Source organism: Pteropus medius, unplaced genomic scaffold, assembly GCF_902729225.1.
Source record: "Pteropus medius unplaced genomic scaffold, Ma_sr-lr_union100, whole genome shotgun sequence".
NCBI classification, from domain to species: domain Eukaryota; kingdom Metazoa; phylum Chordata; class Mammalia; order Chiroptera; family Pteropodidae; genus Pteropus; species Pteropus medius.
Genome location: NW_024344378.1, coordinates 43,292,398 through 43,312,230, shown reverse-complemented (window position 1 = coordinate 43,312,230; position 19,833 = coordinate 43,292,398). Strand labels below are relative to the sequence as shown.

At 33.2% G+C, this 19,833-nt stretch overlaps 1 protein-coding gene across 3 annotated transcripts in view; it reads right to left on the bottom strand.

Moving 5' to 3' along the window:
* The window catches only part of TET1 (tet methylcytosine dioxygenase 1), a 106,690-nt gene that overhangs the window by 30,447 nt on the left and 56,410 nt on the right, over positions 1-19,833 (bottom strand). For all 3 annotated transcript variants that reach the window (XM_039871962.1, XM_039871963.1, XM_039871964.1), the window contains 3 exons: positions 12,321-14,652; positions 8,725-8,815; positions 8,086-8,179 (listed from right to left, as the gene is read on the bottom strand). In XM_039871962.1, coding sequence (XP_039727896.1) covers positions 8,086-8,179; positions 8,725-8,815; positions 12,321-14,652 — 2,517 coding nt within the window. The remainder of the gene's footprint in view (positions 1-8,085; positions 8,180-8,724; positions 8,816-12,320; positions 14,653-19,833) is intronic.

Here is a 19,833-nt window from a genome sequence, read left to right as displayed (position 1 = left end):
CAGATTATAAAGAAACCCAATCCTACTAATTAAAATGGTTTACAATTATAAAATAGATTTCACCATTAGATTAATATATTTTTTATTAAAAAAATGTTTTTAACAATAACGACAAAAAGATTTGTTAACCTAAGTATTATAAGCAAAGAAACTACCTTTGCAAAGTCTTTTTTTACATTAAGCAAGTTCTTAGATGCCTTCTTTATAATTTCTAATACTGGCTCCAAACCACCTATGGAGAATTGAGCTATATATTCCTTTTTGGTATGCTAAAAGCTAAAAGCTCTTGAGTAGATTCTACTTTCAAACAATCCCATGTTTATTTAATCAAACTTTCCTGAAATTTAGGAAGTTGTAGAATAATCAGTTTTTACCACGAGTGATATTGATCTTGTCACTCTTCTGCTTAACATGCTTTAGCAGTTTGTCCATCATTTTTTCCTAAAAGTTCTAATATCCTCTTAGTTTCAGTACACCCCAAATTACCAAACATCATTGTGTCAGTGGGTAAATTTAAGATAGATTTTTTAAATTTGAAAGTAATAGATTTAAAAAATTTTAAATTTAGTTTAATATAGATAGAGCTTTAATTTTCAACTTGGATACTTATTTTAATTTTGAACTTATTTTTAACTGAAGTCAAACCAAATAAAAAGTTAAATGTATTAATTGTAGAAATATTATGGCAAATAAAAGGCAAATGAAACAGCCCTTATAAAACAATCTTAGTTGTAAACATGCCATGGCGGCTAGGGTCCTGCACCAGCTCTACAAAAGATCTGGGCCCCACAGAAAGACTAGGCTAAAATCACAGCGAGGAGCAACACTGATATCAAGTGCGGGGTAGATTACCAAAGAGATCACTGTTCAGTTTATCGATAATCATGTGAAAGACAAAGTGGAAAATTTTCAACACAAAATGATGGTGGTCAACACCCGCCCCCCCAAAAAATCACCCATTGATCAAGATTATTTAAAGTTGCCTGTATATTATAATAAATGAACTTCAGCTTTGCGAGGAGTGGGGGCGGAGAATGACTGGGTGCATGAAACAGGGTTCTGGACTAGTGATAATAATTAATTTCTTGATCTGAGTTGTGGTGTGTTTACTTTGTATAATTTCACTGGGCTGTATACATTTATGACTTGTATACTTTATGTGTATTATAGTTGACTAAAGTTTCCTTAAAAAATGAACTCTATAAGCGAGTAAGCCAACAGAAAGTAGTTCTAATGGCATGTTAGCAGACAATAGGCTTAAGTGAAGAAAGATGTGTTTTACAACAAAAACAGACAGTGAAAAATATAAATCAGTTTAACATCAACTGACAGCATCAACTTTTTGGCTTTTACCTAATTTTCATCAATGAAGCACAAAATGGTTTCCACACAACAGCAAGATAATGCAGACACCAAACAAATAATCCAGGACACTAGCTAGTCCCTTTATTATACTGATGTGGTAATATACAAAGAGGTGCCTGATCTGGGCACAGAAATAAGGAGCACCACGGCATAGCTCAAAGACAACCAAGGCTTATATTAGACCAAACCTCGAAACCAAGGAACCAAAAGAGGAAAGTCTTTGAAGATTATATTAAGTCTAGGCAAGATGGTTTGAAAACTTTTGGATACTTTGGCTTAGTTTACACCTCACCCCAAAACTCTGGTCACCACCAGAATAGGCAATAAAATCTTTACTTTTACATGTTTATTGCCACACGTGTTATACTGATTACTAAATAATCCTATAGAGGAGTCCCATCAACTGGTGCTTGATGTGAATCACTCCGGCATAGGAGCTATCTGGGCAGCTTGTTTGAATTCTTCTCCTTACTCCTGCTATCACCACAAAGGCTCAGTTGGGGAGAGGAGAGTAATATAGAGAGAAAGTTAATAGAGTCTAGTGTATCCAAGAAACTGCATCACTCTTTCCACTGAACTCTGCTGAATAACAAGATAACTAGTCCCTGACAAGAAACAAAGTGACAACAGAGAAAAGGGTACAAAATATCTGCCAAAGGCCAACAATTATGGGGGAGTGTTAATGACCACCTAGCAAAGAAACATTTCAAGAAAAGAATAAAACAGTGTTAAGAGTAAAGGCAAAATAATGCGAGAATGGCTCAGAAAGTTGTGCTGCCCAGTTACAATTTGCTCTTAGGCATTTTGTGTGTGACCATTAAAAAGAGAAGCAATTAAACTCCTTTAAGAAAAGGAAGTAAGTTTAGCACAATAAAAATAGAAAAAAAAAAGCACTATTAACAAACAAGTATGCACACAGAGATGAATAAATGTGCATAAAATCACACAATGTTTAAGTTAGTTTGATATTAATATACACAAATGTACACTGTGCAAGATGAAAAGTAAATCTGGAGCAATGCAATCCACTAGTTGAATGTTTATTAGATTCCTTAGTTTAAAATAATTGATCTTCATTTCCTCTCACCCTTTCTTTTACTTCATTCCTGCCTGCATAAAGCAACCACATGTAAGACTTAATTGCCCTAGCGTTATTAAAAATAATCTGCTTGTAAAGTCCTAAAAACTATGTAGACTATTGAGAGATCTTATTCTTTCTATTTTTTATTTAACATCTATCAAAAGTTCAAGTTTAGGGTGGACAACTTTAGCAGACTAATAGTTCTAATACGAAAAAGTATCCATGCCTCAGAAGAGCTAATAATGAATACCACAGCAACACCATTTCAAGATACCAATTCTAATTCAAAATATTCAATATTCTAAAAGTCTTATTTATTTAATCTTCATAGTCATTCATTCAACAAAAATTTATTAAGTGTTGACTATGTGCTGGGCATTGCTCTAGGCACTAACAATGAACAATATGATTATTTTAAATAAGATAACTTGGAAAATTTGCAAAAAGTAAAGTTTGATTACCATTATTTTTTTCTAAAACACATAATCATTTATGAGACCTGTTTCTTTTTCACAGATAAACAGAATCAATTCTTGGTTTTGTTATCAAGATTATACTTTTGAATTGTCATTAGATATCAAAATTTTCATTAAGTTGCATAGCAACCATGCTATAGTTCATTCTTTATCTCTGGATTGCTTCTGTATTTATGAAAAGTGCCAGATATATATCACTATGTAACACAATATTCCATTTATTCTGATAAATATTGTAAAAGAGAAAATAAGAAAGCAATTTTGCTACAGCTGCTTCATGGAAAATGCTAAATACTCTTCTTTGTACCTAAGAATCCTTGAAGAAGAGTTGAACTAATAAGAGGACTTCAACAGAAAGTTATTGCCAAAAATCTTTAAGCTGCAGACTTCATACTTGTTTTTGTAAAAAAATAGAAGTATATCAAAATTCTATCAGTGAATTATTATTATATTAGAGAGGTTTGAAAGGAAGGAAGGAAGAATCATCTAAGGTCCCACCACTCAACCCAGCTACCATCTTGAAGATATTTTTAGCCTTTGCTACTTAATAGGCAAATAAATAAAGAATTCAGATACAGATTACCATACCTATGTCAACTATCGGTACCAAATATTGGGAACCAATCTCTGCCATTTATTTCAGCAAATGTGCAAGATACTACGTGGGAGCAAGAGACAAAAGAACAAAGCAAAGTAAAATTATATTGTTGAGAAATACATAAATGGAGAAAAGCAAAAAAATTTTTACCACAGAAGTCAGCATGGGAGGTTCTTGGGGATTCTGGGAATCTAGTGATGCTCTATTTTTGACCTGGGTAGTTGTTTCATGAATGTTCATTTTATAATTATAGGTAAGAAGTCCATTTCATGGACTTTTTTGTTGGTATATTCTATAATGAACAATGTTAATGCTTAACAGCATTATTTTGTGAATAAAGATTCACAAACTAAAGGATTTCTTCTTTAGAGAAAATTAGGGCTATGGCAGATAGATTAGATGTATTAGATATTAGATATATTGGCTAGGACTAAGATACCTATATTTTACTAAGCCTATGTAGTGTTCATAACATGTTGATATTTTTAGTGAAGAAGAAATACATGGTAAGTAGTCTCCAAGATGTCCCCAATGATCACCACCACCTGGTATTTATTCCCTTGCATAATACTCTCCTATACTGAATAGGGCTCACTTGTGTAGCAACTTCCAAAGCTAATGTCACAAAAGACATTGTGGCTTCCTTCATATGATCTTTTGACTGACTCACTCAGGGGGAAACCAAGCTGCCATGACATGAAAAAGTACTTTAAAAAATCTTATAAGGAAATGAGGCCTCTAGCAAACAGCCTTCAAGGAACTAAAGGCTCCTGCAAATGACCTAGGAAGTAGATCCTCCAGCTCCACCTCAAACTCCCCAGCCAAGTTTTCAGGTGACTGCAACCTCATGAGAGACCTTCTCCCAGAAGCATCCTGCTAAGCTATGCTCAGATTACTGACCCACAAATGTTTGTTGCTCAAAGCTACTAAATTTTGAAGTAAACTATAAAGTAGCAAAAGATGACTAATATGGATTTTATCAATTAATTCCTTAGAATGCTTTTTATAAAACACAAATCAGATAGATACTACATCCTTAATTCTACATCAAAGGCTTGTTCCTGGACTAAAACCCAAACTCCTCACTATGGCCTAAAAAACCATTAATGCTCTGGTTTCTACCTACCTTTTACCCTCACCAGGTTCCATTCTCTACCTCCTCAACTTCACTGGACTCCTTTTAGCTTATTAAAGAATGTACTTTCTTGCTTGACCTTTGCACTTGCTGTTTTCTTTGCTTAGGAATGCTCTTCCTTGCACTCTTGAGGGTATTCTTTGCATGCTCAGCTCCTTTTTTGTCACTCAGATGTCAGCTTAAATGTTCCCTCCCCAGAGAGGCCTTCCCTGATGATTCATTCATAATGAAAAGACTTTGAAAGATTCCCAATAAGGAGGAATAAGATAAGGAGGCCATATTTAAAGCAATGTGAAATTGGAGTTAGTCTGGTTAGACGAACTGGATCCAATGAAAGAAATAAGAAGTATAAAATCTGGAAACAAGAATAGTTTACATGATTGTATATCTCAGATACATAAGAGAAAAAAACTGGAAAAATAAGAAATATGTAAACTCTATGGGAACAAACCTTTAAAACACACTCAAAGAATAAAAGAAGGCATTAGCAAACGGAAAGGCATGATATGTAGGATAGGAAGACTATACATCAAAAAGATGTAAATTCTTCAAATTATCTGTGTAATGTGATTCCAAAAAAATACCAATAGGACTTTATTCTTATAATTAGATAAGGTGATTATAAGCTGAAATGGAAAAAAAAACAAGGCAAGAATAGTCAGGAAATCTGAGAAAAATTAAAAGAAAGAATTAGCTCCATCAGATATTAAAACATATTATAAAACCTAAATAATTAGAATGATTTAATAGTGGTACAGGAGAGACATAACAGTGATGTAATGAATAGAAATCTAATATAAACAAATACAAATCAGTACAGAAAAGACAGACAAGATAATTGAGTATAGTCATCTAGAAAAATAAATTGTTACTAACATTCTACACACAAAATGGATAAAATAGTTAAATGTAGAAAAAATGAAGGCATCAAAATACTATAAAAAGAAAATGGGAGAACTTTTTATAAGCTAGATGTGGTAAAGATTTTTCTAATTAAGATATAATACACTAAAGCCATAGAAGAAAAGATGAAAAAAATTTTCATCTTTTAAGTTAATTTTTAATGTCATTTTAAAAATATGAATGTTAAAAATAGTGATAAATTGAGGAAATATATTTGCAACTCTGATCACAAATGGTCAGATTCCTAAAGGAGTTCTTACAAAATCAACAGAAGACTAATAATCCAAAAGAAAAATGGGCAGTCTGCATATTATCTCCAACTTCAAAATATTTTTAATCAACTTTATTACCTTTTCAGAAAAATGAATAAAATAAAAATGAAGATCACTCTAGCTGTTTAGATATCGCTTTACCAAAACTCTTACGGATGGATACTGACTTATATGAGTGTTTTGTGGAAATTTGGAAAAGTACTTAACATTTGTAGCTGAGTTGAAACAGTGTGAAAATCAGGACAAGAAGTCTATCCATGAAGTGAGGAAATAATAGTTCACCACCACCAATCCCAGTCTCATCCTGACCATTCACATGACAGAAATTTTAGGAAATGTTTTAGACTTCTAGGGGAGCACTTTGGGAAATGTTATTTATTCTTGAGAGGCAAAGTGACTCTAGCAAACATTTGTGTTACTAGAGGATAAAAGTGAAATTTAGTCAGTAAGTCTAGTCTCAAAATGTGTTTGTGATGGCAGATGTGACTCTGGGCCAATTTCTTCTCATCTACAAAATGAAATGACTGGTAGAACTTCATTCATGTATGTAACCCCATTATCTAGCCCAGTGTCTGGCAATAAGAAAGTATTCAATAAGCACAAGTTCCTTCACTTATCTCATTCTTAAATTGTTTTTTTTTTCTTCCAAAATCCCCTCACATTGTAAAAAATTTTAGTCAAGTATATTGGTTAGAATTTAATTATAAAATCCCAAAATAACTGGTTTTAAACAAGTAAAAAAAAAATTCCCTCTCATGTTAAAGAAATTCGAGTTTAAGAAGGCCTGAGGTTGGTGTGGCAGCTCTGCAGGTATCATCAGGGACTCAGACTCCTATGATTCTTCCCACCATCCTAGTACAAACCTTCCACTATCAGGTCAATTCCTGGTTCCAGATGGCTGATGGAGCTCCAGCCATTAAACCCATATTCTATAAATGTTGAGTGAAAAGAGTAGACACATGAGAGTACATACTATATGATCTTAGTTATATGGAGTTAATAAAAAAGACCTTTATAGTGATAAAGGTCAAAATAGTGGTTATTTTTATGTGGAGTCATTGACTGGGAAGGGCCACAAGGGAGCCTTCTGGGGTGCTAGAATGATTTATATCATTATTTGGGTTGTGTTATAGACATATGAATAATTTCTTGATATGTGCTAACTTAAGATCTGTATATTTTACCAAATCTAAGATAATTGACTAAATAAGGTACATCCCAGTTCTTTGATCTTATCCGTATTTTGACAAGACTGCTTCGACTAGACTGAAGAAACAAAGTATTCTAAAACATTTGTATTCAGTGTCCAGCTCTTGTGCTTCTCACTGCTATTCACCTTTCGAAGGCTGAAAAATGAAAAAGACAGTCTACTACAGTAATAAGAGTTTAGCAACTGTCTTAGGGTTAACTCTATCTCCATTTTGCATTTAATGCTTTACTCTGAAAGGGGTATAGAAATAATAGCTTTTACCTTTCCCAGAATCAGAAGAGAGCACCTCTATGAGGATTTATGAGGAAATATATGTCATGATCTTAACATAGTGCCTGACACATAATAAAAGGTAGTAATTATTTTATCATTATTATATTTATCACAATTATTAACAAATGATAGCACAGGAACTTCAAATGATTCTATGGCCAGGAATCTCAGATAAACTGGTTAATATCCTCTTGGATGTGAATATCCTACTGAAAATATACGTCTGGCTATGAACCTGTTTTTCAGTTGAGAACTTACTAACGAAGCTGAATCCAGTTCTTATAGCTCTGTATTTTCTCAGAACTTAAAGTAGTCATAGAAACAATTTGGGGAATATGTTGTAAGAAATCTGGTTTCATTTTCGATAATACATTATCCTCATTAAGGTGGCCCTATGGATACTGAATTAAAAATAATTTCAAAATACAGTAACTGATAAAAATAAGGTATAAATCAGTATGTATAGGTTAGTACCATTTATTTATGTTGTCTAATTACGAATGCTTTGAATGGTCTATAAAAGTACACAAGAAACTGACAAAAGTGGTGACCTTGGGAGATGAAGAACATCATGGGGTAACGACTAGGAAGAGCTATACCCTTTCATTCATTTAACACAAAAAGCCCAGGCTAAGACAGATAGCATCCTTATTATTTCCTTGGAAATAATGGAAGTGGGTACTTTTCTAGTCCACATTTTCATGGGGAAAAGATTTATTTTATATGTGGAACAAATCCCATTTTGAGAAATGTATAAATACAAAATACTTACCCACTTAGCGATTGGACACCCATGAGAGCTTTTTCCTTCTTTCCCCGTATACACTACTATTTCTATCCTTACTGCGTTTCCTTTCTGCCCGTACCTGAGTACAAAACACAGAGAAAGGAAAATAATTGCAATATACACTTTTAACATCTTAATGTGCATAAAATATAGATTTGCAGAAGCACAAAAATTAAACACTCCTCACAATTTACTCTCATTAAAAATTCACTTTTGTGTGGCAGATATTTTATTTGTTATCCAGTTGTTTAATTATCCTTAAAGATCAGTCTTTTAAAAAAGGGCCTGGCTCCAATACAGACTAAAAGAATGTGACTGCAGTGTTTATGGAGGTAATTTGAACTATTTCTACCATTATTATACAATAATGTAAAAACAAATATTTCTGAATTTAACAAAGACAGTCTTGCTTTTGGAGTGTCTTGTTGAGTGCCCAATAGCTCATGTGATGAGTGACTCAGCAGGGAACCAGGAAACTATTCTTTTCCTGGGCCCTAAGAAACATCCAATTCATACTCCTGAAGGTTTTCCATTCACCTCATGTTTGTTCCCAGAGATAATTTCTCTGCATTGAGTATGGTCCACAATAATGAATGATTTTAACAGGGAAGTATATTTCCTCACCTATTCTCCATGATTTCCCTGACAGCAGCAACACTTGGTCCTGCCCCAAGGTGTGTATAATATGGGCCTTTGTCTTTTTGTATAACTCGATCTGTGGAAGGAATAAGATTATTAGACCCAAAGTTTTACAGAATTGCATAGGGGCAAGGAGGAGTTATTTTTATTAAATTTTTTTTTTTTCAATTCAGAACAATGAATCTTGAAAGGCTTTTGTAAGCTTTAATAATTAAAGTATAGGGCAATAGGCCCTGGAATTTAACTTGTTTCTTTCTTTCTGCTCTTAACGAATGTATTCTTCCTCTAAAAATCAGAGGATGAAAAACATACTTTAAGATGTGGGTCATATTTATTCTTCTATCTCCTGCTTTAAAAATATCTATAATAATTGAGGTGCAAAATTAAAAATTATGTAAGAGCAATACATATTAAAAGCATGGCCTCAGAATCTTATTAAAACTGAGCCTAGCAATTGCACTAAGAATTTGTTCTACTATACATCTGCACAATTATGTACTTATAATGCAAATGTACACAGAATGTTCCTAATTACAATTATTTATAATATTAAAAAAAAAACCCTCACCCTTAACATATATCCATAAGTGATAGGATAAATAAATTAAGGATATTTATATAGTGGAATATAATAAAGCTATTAAAACAAAAATCTAATTTATTTAGGTAAAAAAGCAAACTGCACAAATAATGTTTTAAAAGAACTAAATTTTGTAAAATATGAATCAAAATTAAAATCAGTAATAATGTTAATTCATGTAGAAAAACTGTAACAGAGTTTTTATCTTTAGAGAATGAGACTTAAGAAGACATTTGTATCATATTTGTTTCATGTGAATTTTTTGAGTGTGAATTAATGTCTTAGAAAACATTATTTTTAACTCAGACTCTTAGAATCATGCTAACTAGAATCACTGCAGAATGTATTTCTCGCCATGGTGTACCTACACCAAAAAGTCATTATTGAACCATTTTGATTAGATATCAAATACGATTTAGGATTACTTCTGAGGCTTCTAAAGCAAGATATATTGAATAGATTTTAACTTATTATTGGTGATCTAGAACAGTGGTTCTTAACCAGGGGTGATTTTTCTCTCTGAACATTTGGCGATGTTATTGGTTTTGACAACTGGGCAGGTGTGTGTGTGTGTGTGTGTGTGTGTGTGTGTGTGTGTGTGTGTGTGTCTGTGTGTGTGTCTGTGTACAAGCGTGCATCTGTGTGTATTACTGGTATCTAGTGGGTAGAGGCCAGGGATGCCACTAAACAGCCTATAATGCCTAAGACAGCTCTCCTACAATAAAGAATTATTACATCTAAAATGCCCAATAGTAGTAAATATGAGGAACTCTGATATTTAATTACTCCTACTTTGCTAGAACATAATACCTCCATGGAAATCCTTTACCCTTAGAGAGGATGGTCCTACTTGGGATGATTTCTGAGTGAGTCTGTTTTTTGTTTCTCTTCTTTAAATTTCCATTTCTGCACAATAACAATAACCTCACGTGTAATGATTAGAGGAAAACCTGTAAGTGGCAGTGTATAAAAACAGTTCCAGATCCACTGTAGATACTCAATAAATTTTAAATGCCTGACTGTCTCAGCTCCTACATTGTGGCTAGTTAGTAGTTATAAGGAAGTGGTCCTGAAACTAGATTATCATCCTATTGATACAATTAGACTAGTTCAGGTATATTTTTCCCATTTGTAATGATACTTAGAAAAATACTATCTCTTTCTTACTTCAGATTTTCGAAAGGACAAAGAATGAAGTTTATAAACACAGGCTCTCGAATTGGGACTGCCTATTTCTGAATTCCAGCTTAGTCATTTACTAGCTGTGAACTTCTTTGTGACTCAATTTCCTCATTTGTAAAATAGAAATAATAAGCCTTTCCTTTGTAAAATTGTTATGAATATAACAAGTCAAGGACATGGCACAGTATCAGCCTTGCAATAAAGATCTGGAATAGGAGCCATTATCATTTTTACACTCTTCTATCCTTGGTCCAAGACCTCTTATTCTCCCAATTCAACCCCACTCAGACAGAATTGTCGTCCTTTCCAGATTGTGAGTTCCTTTTCAAAAGAGCCTGTCCTTGGTTCCTGGCACATGGTAGGCTGTCAAAACTGTGTGTTGAATGGTGAGTAGAGAAATGGAAGGATTCATTTCAGAATGTCAAATGTAATCTGAATAATAAAGAACTAAAAGTCATCGCTATATTTCACTATTATTTCTATTGTGGTAAAAAAAAATATATATATATATATATATATATATATATATATATATATATATATATATATATATATATCAGAATGATATACTTTACCCTTCCAAACAATTCTTTAACTACCCATTCTGGTATGTACCACCTCCTTCTAGTAAAAAGACTGCTTTTATTCAAAGCAAATCTTGAGTCTTTGTGATTTGGGGCCATATTTTAAGTAAAACTTTGAAGAATTAAACTTATGCGAGTTCAAAACAGGTTATTTTACAAATTCTGTCCTATTATAAGTTGTATAAAAGCTGAAATAATGGGGTTTTACCAGCCTAACAAACTTTAATGACACAATCTATTTAATCTCCCTATTTTACAACCGTATTCGAGTAAACAAGTTTCTTCTTATATTTGAGCACTTACATGAAATTTTACCATAGACAGTGTCTAATCAGTAACAGGATTCAATTAAGCTTCCATATGTTTCAAATATTGAGCAAATTTCTCATAAGGCCTGCCTGAGAATCTTTACTCCAGCAAGATTTTCTCAGGGCTTTTAAAACACTGATAAAACTTCTAATTGTTAGTTTCTGAATATTCTCTTTCAGTGACTCCTAAGGCACAAAATATACAAATACATTAGTTAGAAATTGGTCCATGACTCAGCTATTTGCACAAACCTATTTGTTGGGTTTTTTTTTTTTTTAAATAGAAAATCAATATTTATTCAACAATTTAATGTTTTAAAACTCCAAAATGTTTGCAAATTCTTCAACTGGCCAAATTTATGGAGTTTTCTCATTTACAGGCACACCCTTTATATTACAGAACATAAAAGCACTAGGCACTGAAAATAAATCAGTTCAAGTTCTCGACTGGGGTAGCAATCACACAGATACTATGTATGGTTATTTGTTAAGTTGTACACATTTTTTTTATATTCTCTGTATGCAAGTTTTTTCTCACAATAAAAAATATATTTTTTTAAGCAAAAAGCTCACAGGTTAAAATTCTTTTGAACAGAGGAAAAATAAACTGTAACAAAGTATTAAGGGAATTTATTCTTATGATGTGCACAATACACAACTTGAGAGACATTTTAGCCTTGAGAGTAATCAGCAAATTTTCCACTTGAGAAAGTTTCCAAATTATGAGTTGAATTTCCCATTTATCTAAGCAGAATCAATAAAGGTCCCACAGAAAAATGGGTATAGAATTATTTAGTCCATCTTAGCTAGAATATGAATGGGGCAAAAAGGCCACATATAAAATATAAACCAAAACTTGATTCAGTCATGACTTGAGGCAATTAATGTATGTAAAATTAAGAAGAAACACACTAAAATCACACTTACCAAGACAGTTGCAGGTTGGCAATTCGGAATCTTTCGTTGTGGACACCAGGTTTTTTGTAGGATTAGTAAAGAAGCTCATGGCATAATCATTAAAACTTTTCTGTGTATTCTCTGCTGGGGAAAATTCTGATGCTCCAACACTAGATAAACAGACATCCTCTTCACTTTTGGTAGAAACTACTGCAATTCCACCTGAACATACTACATTCACATTCCTGAGAATTTGTGCTGGGTCCAGTAAGGGGGTCTCATGAGAGATCCCAGGCAAAGTTGGCAGTCTCTGATGCATGAGTTGATCTTTAACATCCTGCTGGAACTGTGTTTGGTCATCATCAGCCATCACATTAGCACACTGGTTAGTTGGAGAGGAAGGTTGGAGTAAAAGATGAGCATTCTGATTGACATTCACTGTTGGCTGTACCTGAGAATTATAAACTTTTCCTGTAAACGCCTGCCCATTGGATTCTGTTTTTAACTGGGATATAGGGAGAGAATCCAATGGATCAACCTTCATCATTTTTTCCTGTGCTAATTCAGGATAGTATCGCTCAAATTTTATCTGAGTGAGTGGAGGAAATAATTTTTTGTGTTCTAATGCTGAACTTGTTTGAGTCAGTGGTTTCCATAATTTGCTTACAGGAGGAATTTTTCCCAACAGAACAGGAAAATCATGTGGACCAAATTGACCAAATCTCTGAAATTTAGATGCTATCCAGATATCATGTAACTTACTGTACTCATATGACAACTGTTCCTGCTTTTTCTGATCATTTTTTTGACAATTTATGACTGCAGGCTTCTTTTTCCGCCGATCTCTTGATGGGGTAGATTTTGTCTTTTTCTGGGTTGTATTCTTTTGCTTTGTTAATGATGAGCCATGATTATTTTGAACACTGGAAGGTGGTTTCTGTTGTATTGTGCTCTTCTCTTGACTGTACTTTTGCTGCATGTTATATGCAACAAGGTTTGTTGGTGTACTTTCAACATTTTTTTCATCTGGCTTTATATAATTAAATTTTATTATCGATGCAAGTTGTGTTAACTGTGTTGCAACATCTTCCTCTATTTTACTATGAACTGTATCTTGACATGATGGATTATCCTTTGAGTCCAACTTTTTACTGCTATCCAGTGACTGGTTACAACACCCCAATTTATTACTTGTTGGTGGCAACTGATGCAGATTCTTGGAACAACTGTCAAGAGTAATTCTGCCTTGAGCAACATTTGTATTGGTGTTAATTTTAGATGAACTTGAATTCGATGTAAAAACAGATATCGAATTTTCGACTTTTGAATATTCCTGTGACTTCGTAGATGCTTGGTTAGTAGCTAAACTGTTGTGTGACTTAGAAATGATATTTTGGCCATTGAACACCACCGTGTTGCATGAACTTTGCTTTTCCAAAGGTAGACAGTGATGAAGGCTTTGTGGCTCTCCTTGTAAATTTGGTTCTTGGAGATCTTTTTTTACAGAATAGAGGATAGCTTTGCAGTTATTAAGCAAACTAGCTGTCCTCTGCTCTGTTTCTTCATCTTTCTCTGACTTTGATGGCGAGGAATTTTCTGAAGGGGCTTCCGAAAGCTGAGTCAAAGCTTCAATAGCCACCACTTGCTCCAGCGTTAATCTCCTATCTTTCATTAAGGATAGAAGACTTGGTTGAACTGGAGATCCATCTTTTGGTTCTTTACTTGGTATATTTTCTAGAGATTTTGGTTGATCACTTTCATTGGGTGTACTAGTCTGACTATTTAAGTTGAGGTTTGCAGGATCTGGAAAAGACTTGCAGTTAAAGCCAGGCTTCTGGAAGACTAAAACATTACTTCTCCCCTTAAGATGATCACAGCTTGCGCTTGTAGCAATGGAGCTCATGGCATTGTTATGGTTTGCAGTGTCTTTCAGGAGTTTATAGGAATTGTTTTCAAACGCCTTGCCAAATTCTTCAATGTCGAATTTTTTAAAAGATACATTTGTTTCAGTTGGTAAATAGTGTACATTTTTAATGCCATTTCTTATAGATTGTGGAAACAATTTTTGAGGTTCAAGGAGTTCAGTAAGTAGGACTTTTTTCCTGTCATCTTCAGAATTTTTTAATTGTTCAGCTTCCGTCACGACTGCATTAACCTCTCCTTTGACATGATCAGTTAAATGTGATTTCTTGTTTTGTGTCCACTTCTCCACTTCAATACCTGTCATACTTTCTTCATTTTTAGTTACATTTTCAAGGGGATGTAGGTTCAATTTCAATCTCTGTTCTTCCCCATGACCACATCTACTGTATTCCATGGATTCTGACTTGGGGCCATTTACTGGTTTGTTGTCAAAATCTGCCTGTAAAATAAACATAGCAAATACTCATATTATCCACTTAAATATCTGAATAAGAGGCATGGGAACTTTAGAATTTAATAACAACTAGATGTGAAGCCCCAGAAAAAAATATTATTTTTGCTTTTAGCATGTTCAGAAGTCATAAAATACCAGTAAAAGGTGTATATGGAGAAAGGAAAACAGAGAAGTAGAAACTAATATAATTTCATGCCTGTTAGTTATTATTTTGGTATACACATTTGTTTTTTAAATAAATTTTAAAAATATTTTTAAATTGGTACTGTTCAATGGGCAGTATCTACAATTTTAATGCAAACTGTACTGAAGTAGAACATACACACACAAAAAATGGACAAATCAAAAGTATATAGCTTGTTGAATTTTCACATAACGAACACCAATCTGCCCAGATTACAACCAAGAAACTTCCATCTAGTCATCACTCCATCGCCAAAGGATAACCATTGCTTTAAAATTTACCACAGATTTCGTTTGCTTATTTTCAAACTTTATATGACTTCCTTATACTCAAAATTGTATTTGTGAGATTCATTCATATTGCAAAGTATACTTGTAATCCATTAATTCTTGTTTCTGTATAGTAATTCATTGAATGTACTACAATGTATTTATCTATTCCACTGTAGAGGGACATTAGGTCTTTTTTAGTTTTGGGCTATCACAAGTACAGTGCTCTTGCATATTACTGTTATCTTTTGGTAAACACATACATATACTGGGTGGTGTGAAAGTGCTGGGTCATAGAGTGTGTATATATGTGTATATAGCTTCAGTTTTAGGAGACAGCAAAAAATTTTCAAAAGTGGTTATCTATATACACTCCCAGTGGGAATTATGAGAGCTCCAATTGTTCTACATTCTTATTAACAATTATTATTTTTGGTCTTTTTGCTTCAGTCATTCTGGTGGGTGGATAGTGATACAACCTCTTGAAAAAAATTTTTTGAGATGAAATGTCCATAAAAGAAAATTCACTATGTTATCATTTAAAACTACCAGTCAGTGGTTTTTAGTATATTCATACCATTGTGCAAAAATTGCTTCTGTCTTATTCCAGAATATGTTCATCACCATAAGAGAAATCTGGTACCCATTAAGCAATCACTTCCTACTCCCCTCTCTTACTCTTATTTTTTTAAAACCTTGAAACAGCTCATCCAAAATTATACCACAGGAATTGAGACAGTAAGGGCATTTCCACTGAAGTCAGGAGCAAATAAAAAGATAACCTCTATAGCACTAATATTTAAATATGGCACTGGATGTACTAGTCAGTGCCCCAAGAAAAGAAAATATAGATATAAAAAATTAGGAGGCTTCTTGTTGAATGAAGATGATATTAACTGACTTCAAAGAAAAAACAGGAGCAGTGACTTAAAAAATGAATCAGAATTCAGATGGGCAATAGTTACATTCAGAATATAAAATATGTAAGCATTATCTTGTATAATATTAATAATCTTAGAAATAAACTACATCTAATTTCTTGACTGGAGTATGTTCAGTTTGCCAATATTCATCAAAATATACAATTATCACATTTTCTGTACATATATTACATCTCAATAACAACTTTTTCAAAAGAAACCTCAAATGGCCAATTTTTAAAAACACATAGCAATAGTAAAAAATATTTTTATTATTAAAAAGCAATAATTTTCTAATATGCAGGGTAAACAAATTAACAGACTAAACTCAAGAATATTAAATAATTTATTAATAAAATGCTAGCATTTCTAAGCAGTGGAGAAAGTATCGATTTCTTAATAACGACGCAAGAGGGAAGTTTGATCCTTATCTCAACATGCAAAAAAATTCCATATATTAATCATTTAAATGTAAAAAAGATGTAAAAATTAAGTAGGAAAAATCTTTCAAAGCAAGAGTAAACAGTAAGAAGCCGTAAATGAAAAGAAGCCATAGACTTCTCTGACTACATGTAATAATAATTTCATTTTTTTCCTTCCACTTTGGTCCCACTCAAGATTCCAATATTAATTTTAAAAGCAAACACACCATAATATAATGTTTTACAAATTGCTGATCAAAATCCATGAGTCCTAATACCAATTTAGTGCTTTGTGACAAGTGTTTTTTAATGGAATAGTAAAGAAAAATATAAACACACTACATTTGGTAAAGATAATTACAATGTAAATCTTTTATGTATGTGTTTGGATGTGTCTGTGCACTGAATCACAATGTAAAATATATTTCTTAATATGTATAGTTGTCAAAAAAGGTAGGAGAAATATTGCCATGAAAAAATTCAAAACAAAGTAAAAGCAAAATAAATGAATGGGACTACATGAAACTAAAAAGCTTCTTCTGCATAGCAAAAAACCCCATCAAACCAAGGTAGAGAGACAACCATCCGAATGGGAAAATATATATTTGCAAGCAATATCTCTGATAAGGGCCTAATAATCAAAATAGACAAAGAACTCATTCAACTTAATAACAACAAAAAAACAAAAGATCCAATCAAAAAATAGGCAGAGGACCTGAACAGATACTTCTCCTTAGAGGACATAGAAATGGCCAACAAATATATGAAAAGATGCTCAGCATTGTTAGCTATTAGGGAAATGCAAATCAAAACCACAATGAGATACCACCTCACACCCGTTAGAATAGCTACAAGTAATAACAAATGTTGGAGAGGATGTGGAGAAATAGGAACCCTCATACACTGCTGGTGGGACTGCAAATCGGTACAGCCACTATGGAAAACACTATGGAGGTTCCTCAAAAAACTAAGAATTGATCTACCATATGATGCAGTAATCCCTCTGCTGGGTATTTACCGTGAAGACTTTAAAACTCATATCCAAAAAGATATTTACACACCAATGTTCATAGCAGCATTATTCACAGTGACCAGGATGTGGAAGCAACCAAAGTGTCCTACGATAGATGATTGGCTAAAGAAGCTCTGAAGAAGCCGTGATACATATATACAATGGAATATTACTCAGCCAGAAGAAGAGACGAAATACTGCCATTTGCGACAAAATGGATGGACCTCGAGATAATCATGCTAAGCAAAATAAGCCAGACAGAAAATGTTAAAAATCACATAGTATCACTTCTATGTGGGATATGAACCTAAAAGCAACAAATGAGCAGGACAAACAAACAGAGACTCATGGACATGGGCAACAGACTAGTGGTTACTAGAGGGGAGGGAGGAGTGGGGAGGTAGATGCGGTAAAAGGGGTCAAATATGTGATTACTGAAAGAAATCTAACTATGAGAGGTGAACACACAATGTAAATTTTATATGCCTCACCGTTAAAATGTACAGCTGAAAAAAAAATTTCTTAAAAAGTTAAAAAATTCAAAGCTCAAATGATGAACTGTGAAAATATTCACAATACATGTAAAGAGTTACTATTCTTTACATAAGTATACATATATATCAAATTTAAGTCCAGTTTATTAGATCATAATTCATATATAACAAAATCATCCCTTCTGAGTATAGTTCTACAATTTTTTTAACAAATGCACAGTCATGCAACCACTAGCATAACCAAGATAGTAAAAATCTGCTTTACCCTAAAAGGTTCAAAGTGCTCTTTCATAGTCAATTTAAGAGCTATTATTCTTAATGTAAAAGAGCTCCCACAAATTAATAAGAAAAGGAAAATGACTCAATAGACTAGTGAGTAAAGAATGGGAATATGTAGTTCACTTAAGTGGAAATCCAAAGGATCAAAAGCTATTTGACTTTACTAAAAGACAAGCAAATGAAATTAAATGTAATTTTTTCATCCATCCAAAAGGCAAAAATAAAAAAGCAGAAATGTATATAGGCAAATTATAATGCAACATAACATTTATATGAGAGAAAGTAATAAACACTGCTCATATATTCATATAGTGAAATAACAGCTATTACTCTATGTATCAATCTAGTGATTTATGGTGAGATATCTATAATACATCAATCCAAATAAACAAGGTCACAGATGTGATGTTATCCCTCTTCATTGAAAACACACTAACATTTGTCTAGCACAGACAAAAAGCTGGTAGAATAAACCTATATGTTAATAGCGGTTATCACTAGGAGAAAGTGAAGAAATGGGGATGTTTTCTGTTTTGTTTTGCTTACTCGATGCTTTTAATTTTATGGACATGGCTATCCAAGTACACCGGGACTTCAGTGTGTACATTCCTCGACAGAAGATCTTTAAGTCCTTTTAAGATTAATGAGGCAACACTCCCTAACTTCGAATTATACTACAACGCTACAATAATCAAAACAGTATGGTATTGACAGAAAAACAGACACATGGACAAATGGAACAGAACTGAGTCCAGAAATAAACCCACATGCATATGGGCAAATTAATTTTCAACAAAGGAGCCAAAAAACATACAATGAAGAAAATAAAGCCTCTTCAATAAATGGTGCTGGGAAAATGGGAAAGCCACATGCAAAAGAATGAAATTAGACTGCTATTTGAGCCCATACATAAAAATTCAAAATGGATCATGACCTAAATATAAGACTTGAAATAATTAAATACATAGGAGAAAACACAGGGACTAAACTTATGGACCTTGGTCTCAGAGAGGATTTTATGAAATTGACCCCAAAGGCAAGGGAAATAAAAGCAAAAATAAACGAATGTGACTATATCAAACTAAATAGCTTCTGCACAGTAAAAGAAACTAGCAACAAAACAAAAAGGCAACCAAGTAAATGGCAGAAGGTATTTGCAAACAATACCTCCAATAAGAGACTAATATCCAAAATATAGAGAGAACTTAAGTCAACAACAGAAACAATCCAATTTAAAGAAGGGGAAGAAGAGTTGAACAAACACTTTTCCCAAGAAGACATATATAATGGCCAACAGATACATGAAAAGATGTTCTACTTCCCTAGCAATAAAGGAAATGCACATCAAAATCACAATGAGGTACCACCTCACACCTGTTAGAATGGCTATTATCAGTAAGACAAGAAATAACAAGAAATAACAAGTGTTGGAGAAGATGTGGAGATAAAGGAGCCTTCATATACTGCCAGTGGGAATGTAAAATTAGTACAGCCACTATAGAAAACAGTATAGAGACTCCTCAAAAATTAAGAATAGAGCTACCATATGACCTAGGAATCTCTTCTGGATAAACTGGATAAAATCT